This window comes from Amia ocellicauda, chromosome 13 (genome assembly GCF_036373705.1).
Source record: "Amia ocellicauda isolate fAmiCal2 chromosome 13, fAmiCal2.hap1, whole genome shotgun sequence".
In the NCBI taxonomy this organism is placed as follows: Eukaryota; Metazoa; Chordata; class Actinopteri; order Amiiformes; family Amiidae; genus Amia; species Amia ocellicauda.
The window spans coordinates 6,813,438-6,826,542 of NC_089862.1; the positions used below are offsets into that span (position 1 = coordinate 6,813,438).

The following is a 13,105-nucleotide window of genomic DNA, read 5'->3' on the forward strand; positions in this document are numbered from 1 at the left end:
CATAACATTGTGACCACTGACAGGTGAAGTGAATAACACTGATAATCTTGTTATCATGGCACCTGTCAGTGGGTGGGATATATTAGGCAGCAAGTGAACATTTTGTCCTCAAAGTTGATGTGTTAGAAGCAGGAAAAATGGGCAAGTGTAAGGATCTAAGCGACTTTGACAAGGGCCACATTGTGATGGCTAGACGACTAGGTCAGAGCATCTCCAAAACTGCAGCTCTTGTGGGGTGTTCGCGGTATGTAGTGGTCAGTACCTATCAAAAGTGGTCCAAGGAAGGAAAAGCAGTGAACTGGCGACAGGGTCACAGGCGGCCAAGGCTCACTGATGCACGTGGGGAGCGAAGGCTGGCCCGTGTGGTCCGATCCAACAGACGAGCTACTGTAGCTCAAATTGCTGAAAAAGTTAATGCTGGTTCTGATAGAAAGGTGTCAGAACACACAGTGCATCGCAGTTGCTGCCGCAGACCAGTCAGGGTGCCCAAGCTGACCCCTGTCCACTGCCGAAAGCACCTACAATGGGCACGTGAGCATCAGAACTGGACTACGGAGTAATGGAAGAAGGTGGCCTGGTCTGATGAATCACGAGTTCAAGGTGTTGACTTGGCCTCCAAATTCCCCAGATCTCAATCCAATCGAGCATCTGTGGGATGTGCTGGACAAACAAGTCCGATCCATGGAGGCCCCACCTCGCAACTTACAGGACTTAAAGGATCTGCTGCTAACGTCTTGGTGCCAGATACCACAACACACCTTCAGAGGTCTAGTGGAGTCCATGCCTCGACGGGTCAGGGCTGTTTTGGCGGCAAAAGGGGGACCTACACAATATTAGGCAGGTGGTCATAATGTTATGGCTGATCGGTGTGTGCGTGTGTGTGTATATGTGTGTATATATCTATATATATATATATAATCACACATACATACATACACACACACACTAGCTATGTAAGGTAAGGTTTTAGGTGTTTTAGAACACCTCTGGTACCCTTAAAAGGCACCAAATTCACATGCTTCTCTTTAATCCCATGTGTTCTCTTCACTGTTGTGTTGTTTGCCAAGTCTTTGGTATGCCATGAAAGTGGAGACTCTCAGCTTTCTAGCAATGGGAAGCATTCTCTGATTTTTATACCCGCCCCCCACCCCTCCGCATTCTGAAATGGGGTGGTGGGGGGATATTTTGTATTCCTACTCAGAAGAAAGTCTCAGACAATACTGACAATTATGACATTCTGAAACCAGACAGTCTACTGATCAAAACAGGACCATCCACGTTTTGGTAGAAGCAACACACACCCGTAGAGAGCTCAACATGTCAAGATGGAAAACTCTGTTTAAAGTGTACTAATACACAATGATTTAACATAATTGGATCTGAACTTCTCTGTTTCTGCGAACTTCTCCATATACTGGATTAATTGTTAGGTTGTTCTGAACAAAACAAGCCTATTTGCAAAGAAATCCGAAACCGAGTGATCTGTGAATGTCTGAATGAGACCAACCCCCCTCCACCCCCCCACCCCAGAGCAGACATTTACCCCCCAGGCTCTGAATGACGGCAGGCAACACGGACACTGTAAATCTGATGTGTTTGAGAACGAAACGCGCTGGTAGCCAAGAGAATAAGCTTTCAAATGATGTGCGCATTGTAGGAATACAGTGTAACTTCTATGCACAGGAGCTGTGCGTGACACTGCCAAATAATGCTTAAGAGGGTTTAGTAACACAGTATAGAACTCTGAAATGTACATTTTTTTTCAGTTTTTGGTAACCTCTGGCAGTTTACCACTTACCTTTGTACCATTTCAGGATATTCACTAGACTTGAACTGCTTAAATTTCTATAAAAACTGGAAAAATGGGGGTGTTCTAAAACTTTTGACCTATAGTGTGTGTATATAAGGGAATTAACCATTTATAAGTTTTAAATTAGACTTAAAACAAAGGATTAGCCAGAATCCCCTTTATTAAACACTGATGTTGTTTGGTAGGGGGTTACTTATTCTTGCCCAGAAAGTAAAACAAGGCAGCTCAACTGTTGGATACATATTCTTCTCATTAAGTAAAAAACAAAGCCTCTTTTTTTAGTTATCAAACAAGAATTTTCTTATGCTGACTCAGGAGAACGGTTCTAATTAAGAAATACAAAGAGTAGGATGTGACAAACATTCTATGGCCAAGATCCTCAAGAGTTTTAGTTAATGTTTTTTTGTCATCAACTCATCAACTATTGTTTTCATATAAAGATTTTACTTTGTTACAAATATAGAACATGTATATTACCATGTATATAGCAATAACATAGCCTTTATTTGTCCTTTGTACAGACAATATATACAATCAAGTAATATTCAAAGCCTGCTTCTGATGGGTATAACTTCCAATTCTGGACAAGTTCTGGAATACTTTAACAACAACAACAAAAAAACATTTGCATATTCTCCTTTTCAATACTATTTTTATCAAGTTAAATATTCCCTTTCAAGTACAACACTTTCAGAATAGATTCTCCGACAGCCACAAAAAGTCACAGAAAGCTCAGGCATCACACACACAAATGCAGTTCCTGTGTAATCAGCTATTGTCATGTCATATGTATGATGCAGATAGAGAGGGAAATATATCAAAAGAAAAAAAGAAAAAAGTTCCCTTTTCCTCAGTTCTTGCAGAGTCACCATAAAATGTGTCAGCAGAGACAGGATCTCTGAAAAACAGCCATGGTTGCCTGAATATGAGGGAGACCTAGCTGCAAGTGGGGGAAATAATACTTTTCTCAAAACCAAACCACTCATATTTGCACACCACACATCACAGAAATTACAATATTGTTTTCTCAGAAACTCATCAGAATAGAGAATTGGTTTAAAGCAACTTAGGCCAAGTTAAGACTATACTGATGCAAACACTTTAAGTGCCTCCATTTAGAAAGAAAAGTGGTTCCAAATTGAAAATAGTTATTTCAAGGACAATAACCTATCACTAAAGCTGCATGCTTAATTTTGATTTTAATTTTGGTTAAACTAAGCTTTAAGAACACTGCTTCAGTGACAAGCATTATCAACCATCAGTGAAAGTGAAAGATGACCGAGTTCGATTGGCTGCTGGTAGCCGGCTACAGGAGAATGCAAAGCCACCCGAGAGTCTTGTGTGAGCAGCACTCAGCAACTAATACAAGCTGACCTTGGGATTAATAGCAATGAATAAACATGCGTGCAAGCATACAGGCCATTGTGAAAAAAAGTCACCAACAAAAGGGTGCAAAGAGGGCCAAGGCATACATCTATTAACGTCTCACCAATAAAAGCAACACCGAACTTTACTGTCAAAACAATGAGCATTTATACAATAATTTTGCATTTACATACAATGCAACTCTTGTGTTGAAAATAAATGTGCTCTTCTTGAAGTGTCATTTGTATATTCGTATACATTTCTAATCTCAATTTCTCTACACAGGCTTTCATAGACTTAAAATATAAAGAAGCACAGCATATATCTGTAAAGATAGACATATCCTGACAATATATTTCATAGTCTGTATTAAATAGATGATTTCCTCATCATTGCATTTCAATTGTAAATCTGCACATTAATTCAAAATAAAACAGGCACTATGAAGTGTATGCTGCTTTTGGAAATCAGGACTTTTAGAAGACCATGTTTGGGGCACTAATTGACACACAACCTTTCAATTTCCATTGACAAATTTAAAAACAGAGCCCCACTTAAGATCTTTACTCATGAGTGTACGTGCATAAATTTGCAGAATGATAAGGGAGAAAAAAAAAAAAAAAGAAGCTCAGCCCAAAAAACCACAGTTGGCACTCCAGTCCAGGTTTTGACGTCATGGTCAAACTCCAGTTCTCAGCAACACCCTTGATGGAGCTCTAACACATTAGCACACAGGCAGCCTAGCAATGAGTAATGCTCTGAAGAAATGATATGGCCTGCTGCAGTCCTGCTAGGCAATGACAGCTCTCAGGATGATACTGGCACAGGTCAAAAGACAGTGCTGGGACCAGGGAACAGCTCCAGGGTAAGGCAGGAACAACAGCAGAGGAGAGAGAGGAGCTTGCAAATAGCCTAAACTTCTGTGAAGGGGAAGGTAGTTCTAATATGAGCATCCATGCAAATCAACAAGGATATTCGCTAAAGTTTTTCTCTAGACAAATATTTCCTTATACCTTCAAAGTGTAGTAAGAAATACTTTTTTTTTGGCTGCTCCAGGACAATATTTAGCATGCACTGTCTTAGGACCCCCTTAGTGAGAAATTGTCTCAATAGTATAGCCCATGCTGCTTTCTTTGAGCAATGCCAGTTTGAAATAACTGATAATCTATCTAAAATGCATAGTAAAATAAATGGTGTAATTTAAAAATTCAACTGGTTATATTCAATATGGCAGAAAGCCATTTAATTATACTGGGACTTTTAGTTGAATTTTCTGAAAACATGAATAACCAATTCCCCTTAACTTTAATACATTTCCTTGGAACATCATTATGCACAAAACTAGACTTCTAAACTTGATCAATCTTGTCCCTTATTCTCTGTAAAACCTGAATTTTTAAATAAGGCAGTTTTTTTTTCAAAGCAGTCCTGGCTGGTTTTATAAAGAAATCACCAAAGGCAATGAAAATTAAGGACATGCTATAAAAGGCAACTTCTCCCACACAGTTCATTTAAAACATCAACAAACTTCCTGTCTGAAATTAAATTAAACACGGTTGTTCTGTACATCCATTCCATGAGACAAATATACAGTTCCATCAGAACAGTTAGTCGTCAAGTTTCAAATTAAGGCACAGCCCTAGCAAACCTCAGATTTCAGCAAGGATAGTGCAATAGCTGTCAATTTATGAAATTCACCACATCATGCAAGGGAAAGAAAAAAGCCAAGAAACAACTTGCAATCGGAATCAAAGTATTTCAACTGAAAAACCTGCAAGAAATTTTGCAACCTTGACTATGCTTCCAGATAAATGCTACATCACGTCGTAACTTTTGAAATACTTGAAGTAAAGGACATTGCGTTATGCAAAATTTAATAGCGATATTTAAATTATTTTAGTTTTCCCAGGAGTCCATAGGAAGTACATAAGCAAGATATATCCCAAGAACACCCACACACCTTTGTGTACGGTTATCAAATTAGCAAGTGCTAGATTCATCTCATGGGCATGTCTTTCAGAAAGACTGAATGGGTTGATTTTAAGAACTACACCCAACCATGTAAGCAACTGATATTTTTTCATCTCACATCACAAAAACACCCTTTTTCCAATACCACTGCTGTTGGAAAAATAATTACAAATTATTCTGAATGATTGAAAAGAAAAAAAAAAAAAAAAATCTAGAGTATTCTCCAAGAAAGGGAAGTCATAGTTCATAGAACAGTGCAGTCACATCTGAAGGATATGCCTTTACATGTTTGTTCTGGGGCTGTAGTCATCAATTGCTCACTAGCATGCGACTAACAAACCCAAAGCTCTCAAAACAAGTGACACTCACACTCTTAATGCTAACTCTGCATACAGCTTTTTAGGATGGAGTATATACGTTTTTCAATATTAAAACGTTTTGAATATGTGCACACAAAACCAAAGCACCACCCTCACAAAAATTGTTTCAAGTGGATTTCTTTAAATAAAAAAGCAAACATCATTCCATTCCCTCTTTCCTAATCCCAGATGCAATGGAGAATACCTTCACCCAAAGCCTTTTTGATTTGTAACAAGAGCAGGGTCTGAAACGGACACAAAAACAAATTCACCATAAAGCATCCAAAAATCCAGAAAGACTGCCCACACAATTATTTTCTCATTACTTAAAAAATACAATTGACACAATACTCAGAAAACAGGAAACTTAAATTAATAATTATTTTTCCAAAAACTAACCACAACCACTTTCTCTGTATAGTAAACAGCAGCTAAACTCATCTGTTAAGTTTCACTCATTCATTATAGAATCAGTGTAAACCTGAACGAAACTGATTATTTTTCGATTGCAGTCACTAAGCATGTCCAGGCAAATGTACTGTACAGAATGCAAATACAAGCCCCTACTGCCTCTTGAGTCAACCCACACCTCTACACTACCCACTCCTCAAGTCACAACCCTGCCTTTTGACCTCAAAATATAGCTGGGACAGCAGGGAGACCCTGGGCTGGACCCAGAGTTGAACACAGGGCCCAAGCATTTTTACACAATCTTCCCTCAATAAGGCAATTCTGTACATTACGTTTTCATGGTGTTGTGGTGTTCAACCAAAATTGAACAATCTAAAAGGTATTTGCTATGCAGCAGGCTGTGTTGTGGAGCGGAGGACAACAAATCATAACAAGACTGGGCCTTGATTTTCCCCATCAGCAAATGGGCCAATAGCTGGACATTAAAATCAAATAACAAGTGGACTGAACGCAATTCAAGTAATCTCCAGCTACATAAATTACAGTTGTAAGGTCTCAGAAAAGTTCTCTGCCCTGACCATGGAGGAATTTCTAGGATTATGTATTCTATATAGCAGAGAGCGGGAAGATGAAATATGACAATATAGAAAAAAAATTAAAAAGTCAATATGAAAAAGTAGACCGTATAACTGAATAATCTAAAAATGCAAAGTGGAAGTGCTTGGGAATAAACCCAGAACTATAACTCATAATACAAAAACTGCCCTTGTATATTTATTTTTGCAAACAAATAAATAAAGTGGAAGCACTCTCCTCAGTCACTTACCTGTGTTTTTCAAGCTCATTGTGTGATGACCTGAAAAAGAAGACAAAACAAAATACAAATGTGTTGTTACGAGTTGCCTGCTAAAACACAATTTTAACAGGACATATCCAATATTTTATACCCAGAGATAAAATACATATAGTGCAGAAATAACAAGCTAAACGGATATGACATAAAAGGATAAAATTACTCAATTTTAACAAAATGAATGTGACTTTAATAATCAGTCTAAATTCTACAACCTACTTCCACTAGTGAAACCAGTCAGTGCTAAATTCTAACAGATCATTTGGCTACAGCAAGAGAGTGAACCACTGCACACCATCATCTGCATTAACAAGAAAAAGAAATATAGAAGAATGAAGTAAAGCAGGGCTGGAGCATGATTAAGTAGAGGTAATGAATAAAGTACAATTATACAGCAAATGGATGTTAACATATACCGAGCAGGCTGTGCAAGCTGTGTAAAAACCTAACAAATAGAAGCTTTAATGATTTTTGGAACCCTAAAAATGTGTTAATACAAGTCAACCTGAACAACTCTGTCTTGTCCTGTGAATGGGCTCTAAACCTTACTAACTGCAGTCACTGACGGACTGGACCAATGCAGATGGAGAAGGCAGACTCTTGTAGGCTACCTAGTGCATTCTTGTATAACCAATTTGCCTGTTACATAAAATCAAACATGGAATTACACAGAAGAATTTATATAATACCGTTTTGAGAATACAGTTGGGCAGTACTTCAATTATAAAATACCGGTTGTTTTGATGTATAAAAACAAGGTATAAATATATAACTGGGTGAAACTCCTGCCAACAAAGTACCACTACATAGAAGAGAGTTGTACCAGCCTTTGAATATGAAAATAAATAAATGCCATAATTCTAAGAAGATCTTTGGAATTAAATTGCACAAATGCAAACTATACTGAAAAAGACAGGAAATCCGACACCAGCTACCTTTGGGTTAAAATACAAGATGAATGTCTGAGGTGTTGTAGTATAGTAGCTGCCTATTTTAGGGGTGTGCCAACTAGAGCAACTCAGTATTTCTGTTTACAAGAGTAAAAAAAGAAAAATAGAGGAATATTATACAATATGGATTCACATAAAAATCAAAATAGACAGGTTCACCTCAGGCATGGAACTTTTTCAACCAACGGGAAATGCCGAATGTACTAGAATACAGCATCAAGAGTGCTCCACCTACATTTTTGTAATGGTAAAACAGATTTGCTCTGCCTAAAACAAACATCCAACATCCAGACCCCTATGTGCAGGAACCCAGTTTTCACAGAATATGCCCTGGGTTTAGTACATTAATATCAGGTGGGCTGGGATTAATCTGATCACTTTCAAATGTTTCATCACAGCGGGATGTCACCAGAAGGTCATACTTCTCTATATTGTACAAAATAATGTATTGTAATCTTTCAATTTATTGCCTGTAATTGCTATATGTAACACTACATTTTGGTGTTGTTGTAAAATGATCAGTTAAAACTAAAATGCAACCTAAATTAAACACTCATGTAAAATTACAAAAACAATATATATTTTTGTATTTCCAATTAAAGAGGTAAATTAAATTCAATGCATTTAAATAATACATTACAGATATGTGAAGCAATATATATGTGAAGAAATAGATACACAGTGGTTTAAATAAATAAAGTGGTTTATTTAAATGCATTGAATTTGAGAAAATAAAAAGACACACACACAAAAAAACTGAAAGTGTGACACAAATGTGAATTAATATCCTAAGAATTTAATGTGATGCATTTACAACAGGATATAGATTTTGATAGATCTATACAATTGGGAACTCAACCAAGACAATTGCTCTCCCATGATATATGTAGTTTTATTTTTGCTACCAGTCATTACATGCCATCATATTCTGACATTATTCATATTGACAACACTGGGGTCCAGTCATGAAGACTGAAATGCATCATTCAAATTAGTTATTGAAGCAAAACAAAATAAATGATAATGTTACTCTTAGTAGTATACATTTTGCAGAAAAATGCTGAGTGAATTCAACACCAGCTATTTATCTCTTGTGCAAAAATAGACTGCAGAAGGAGCTGTGTTTATCTTGCACTGACATATGCATCAAAATATGTATATTAATACAAGATACCAGAAAGGGGAATCTTTTTTTTTTTTTAATGCCTAAAAGACTGGTTTATTCTTATTATTAAACATTTCTAATAAGCAATATTTCTATTTATTGCAAAATTCAGCCTATATTATTCCCCCACACTTAAATGTAGAGGGTGTAGGTTGATGGGGTGCTCCACATTTATTTTAGTACAGCTTAAGCAGCCTACTCTTGCTTTATATTCAATAATATAATTGAACAAGTTGGTATAGCTAGGGGTCTCTGGGGAAAGGTTTCTCCAAATGATTTCTCAATATGCAGTTTTTCTGGAGTTCTTAAAAACAGGAATTGGCCTAGGCCAAAAATTCAGCATAGCTAGAATTTCTCAATTGTGTTTGTTTCTTAAAACATGACAGAAAGATACACTTCTGAAGGCAGCATCAGGTGGTGTGGGTTGGTACAGTTTGTACACCGAGATCTTAACTGTGCACTGACACACTAGCACCTCATAGCAAACACCTACAATCAAGTGCTGGGACACAATGGCTGGCAAGTTAACACACTGGCTGGCATTTCTACACTGGGGGTAGCACACAACACCACTCCCTTAAGCAGATGATGAAACTTATCAACCACACATCTTTGCAATTTGAGGAGTCACTGCTGTAACACCAGACTCATTTCAGAAGTTTGGCACTACATATTGTTTCCCCCCCCAAGACACTTTTCAAAAAACTTTGTTTTTGCAATATGCATGATGTCAGGACTTTCACTGATTAATATAAACTTAAAAACAAGGATGTGTAGAATTTAAAACATGATTTTGTAAACCAAACAAAAAAATGCTAAAAATTAAAAAAAAAAAAAAAAAAAAAATCAAGAAAGCATAATTTGCCAACATATGGATCTCTATGGAGAACACATGTTTTGCATATTTCTAAATCGCTGCTAGTTACATTAACACAGGCTTTAACCTGCATTTGGCAATTTGAGAAAACTGGTATTTGAAAAATGATGCACCATTAGCTTTATTTTGTGTATATGCATGTTTATAAACATACAAAAACTTCCACATATTATAATCACCTCACAGACCATGATATTATTAAAGATATTGTTGTGGGCTACGCAATGACACCTCTTGATCAACAGAAGAACATACAATTTGGCTGATGGAATTAACCGAACACGCAGAACACCACAGTAATTAAAACCCTAGGACTATTCTACCAATGCAATAAGCCTTTCCCCACATCGAGCACTTTTGCTATAGCAGGCCTTTTCGGGGAATGCCTTGATTATGACGAAAACGGCGAAATATTCCTTTATGACACTCGGCACGTAGGCAGCGCAGCCGGGCAGCGCCTGACAGAGTGCGCGTCCTGAGCGCCGGGCTCGCCACACCGCGGCCCGGGCCAGCGATCGCACAGCGGGCACGAAGTTTACTAAAGTCCGCTTCCGAGAGCGGCCCGGGGATGAATAACCAGCATCGATTTCACTTGATATATTCTCGCACTGTCACAACACGAAAGCAAAGACGCACACTCGGGAGGTGTGTGTGGGGGGGGTACCTTTATGACTCCCATTTGAAAATAATAATAATGCATGCATCAATACACAGCGCAATATTTGACACAAATAACAAAAACAGCAATGTATTCGTAAAACCAAAACAGAAAGAGAGAAGAAAACGAATGTTAGTCAGATTGCATACCGGTGACAGAAAGCTGAAGCGTTTACCAAATTGGGGGGGGGGGGGTAACCCTATTTTCCTGCAAAGTAAGAGACCCTGCAAACAGCACAAGCCTGCGCCGCGCCGGGGAGAGGCAGGGCGGCGGGGCGGCGGGGAGAGGCAGGGCGGCGGGGCGGCGGGGAGAGAGAGCAGGAGCGGAGCTGCGGGGCTGCTGCTGTACGCGTGGCAGTGTTTATACGAGATCAAAACACTGAGCCAAGCCCTACAGGAAAAATGGCGATTTTACAGGAGAGGCAGAGGTGAATTAGCAAGCCGAATAATACAAGATGCACATCAACATATTTCTGCACCAACAAAAGCAGCAATATTTACCTATTGTTCGGAGTTTTTCTTGAAATTGGCGAGGCTTTCGTTTTCTTTCTGGAAAAGTCGCTATTGTACGGTAAAACTGATGCATAACCATGTTCTGCTTCTGATAAAGTAAACAAAATCAAAATGTTAATTATTTTTTTTGCAAACACCGACTAAAATCTGTACAGAGAAGAAGAATATACAAATGCACGTAAACTTCACTGTGTTGGCTACGGGCATGGATGCCCTTATACATTCAGACAATGGCATGGCTGGCAAAAATGTCATGTTGTTGTATTCTGATCATGCACAAAATTAGTCGAGCTCAAATGTATGGTTTTACAGTCGTCATTTGCTAAACGACAATTCTGAAAAGAGGCTCATAAGATCAAAACGAGCAGCGGTGAAACGAGGTTTTAAAAAGTAAAGCCATCTCGACCCATGCAATTAGACATAACTAAGAAAACAATGTACTGAAGTTCAAATTGAATGCCTTGCTATCAGTTCACCTAAACATTTAATGTCATCACTTTGCAGGTTTCATTTCAGGGTCCCTTTATATGGGCGAGCTGTACGGTTAAAAATAATATTTTAGCCACTCGTTTCAAAGCAAATAAGTTTCACAGTTATTGCACACAGTATAAGACTGCATGGTGTTTCTGCAATTGATGAAGGCAGTGCAATTAAATACCTCGGTCTCTTCTTTCCAAATATTCTGCTGCCTCCAGGAGAATTAGGAGAGAATTCAGCTCCATGTTGATGTCTTGCTATTAAAAATAGATATTTTATATACACACAAAAACTCTGTAGTAAAAAAAATAATAAAAAAACAAACTAAAAATAAAATCAGTGAGGTCAATTGGAACTGCTCTGTTCGGAATCTGGGGGACTTCCAGCCAAGTCCATATCAACTGCACCTCAACTAAAAGCGACTTCCTGATTGACAACCCTACGGACCAATCAGATGTCAGTGTGTGCTAGAGGAGAGCCCTTTAAACGCCAGTTCTGGCCAATGGCGAGGAGATGCTCCCGGGGTTACAGTAGAATGTTGATACATCGCGATGTGAGCGCTGATTGGCTGGACAGTGATAGTAACAATTTAGAAGCCGAACCCTAGCAACAACACGTGTGACCCCGCCCCGGGGCCGCTCATTGGCCCGACTCACAGCCCCTCGCTTGTGATTGGCGGAGAGGCCAGGGATGGGCGTGCCTCCAGGAGTCCAGTGAAACATGAACTTGACGTTGCTGCGAGGAAGAAAGAGGAAAGGCTTGATTGCGCTAGGGACTGTGGCAAAAGTGCGCAGAATGTCATGTGAACAGTTCTGGGTTATCCTGACTTAAATGCATTTGCGTTATTGTTATTCGCCCTTGTGAGTTAACAGTGTGACGTGCAACGTTTGACACATGTGTCATTTCTATCTAAGATGCAAAACTTAGCTGCAAGTATAAGAATCACTTTACTTCTCATTGTTGATAACCCCTAGTATATATTTCATGGGTCTAATTGTAATTTAAAGGCTGGGAAATAAAGTTGTTGCGTGACTCGCATTGCCACCAAGGAAGTTGCGTGCAAAATCACCGTGCTGTCATTGCAATCAGTAAACAGCGTCTGCAGAAGGAAATGGAAATGTATGCTTTACAAGAAGCGTACTACGAGCTCCTCCGCTCCTTTTTATCATACAGTACATATGATTAGTATCAATAGCGTATATATACATTAAACAAGGGAACTATGCTTACTACAGGTAGAGTACACACAGGGCTAGAAGCGATACACAACAGCAGCCGTACAAACATTTAAGCCTATCGTAACGAATGTGCTTGTGATCATATGTTTTTGCAATCAATGATTCATACAGAGGTGTTACAAGCAGTGAAATGTTTGGTTTTGGCGCTGACACATTTGGTGAGAGTTTCCACAAAAGTGTACGTGGGAATGAGGAGCTATGGCTTTGATTCAGGCGCTGGTATACTGTGTGTACGTGCCGACAGGAGCATGCCCAGGTTGAGCACCTACACGAAACAGCCTGCATGGTCTTTGTCCCTGAACGATGGTAATGTCAGTCATTTATTCGGATAGTGTACAACGTAATGAATATATGTGTTTCTTTGAAGATCATGTAGTGGTTTGTGTTGAAGAAGAATCCACGTTTGTAAGTCACTTGCCCTATACCTATACACCTATACAATGTTTCTGGTGGTCCTGT

At 38.8% G+C, this 13,105-nt stretch overlaps 1 protein-coding gene across 1 annotated transcript in view; it reads right to left on the reverse strand.

Moving 5' to 3' along the window:
* Positions 1 to 11,829, reverse strand: part of mxd4 (MAX dimerization protein 4) — a 36,259-nt gene extending 24,430 nt beyond the window's left edge. The window contains exons 1-3 of the mRNA XM_066719799.1: positions 11,590 to 11,829; positions 10,920 to 11,019; positions 6,743 to 6,772 (exon numbers count right to left, since the gene is read on the reverse strand). Coding sequence (XP_066575896.1) covers positions 6,743 to 6,772; positions 10,920 to 11,019; positions 11,590 to 11,653 — 194 coding nt within the window. The 5' untranslated portion in view covers positions 11,654 to 11,829. The remainder of the gene's footprint in view (positions 1 to 6,742; positions 6,773 to 10,919; positions 11,020 to 11,589) is intronic.
* Between the last annotated feature and the right edge of the window lie 1,276 nt (positions 11,830 to 13,105).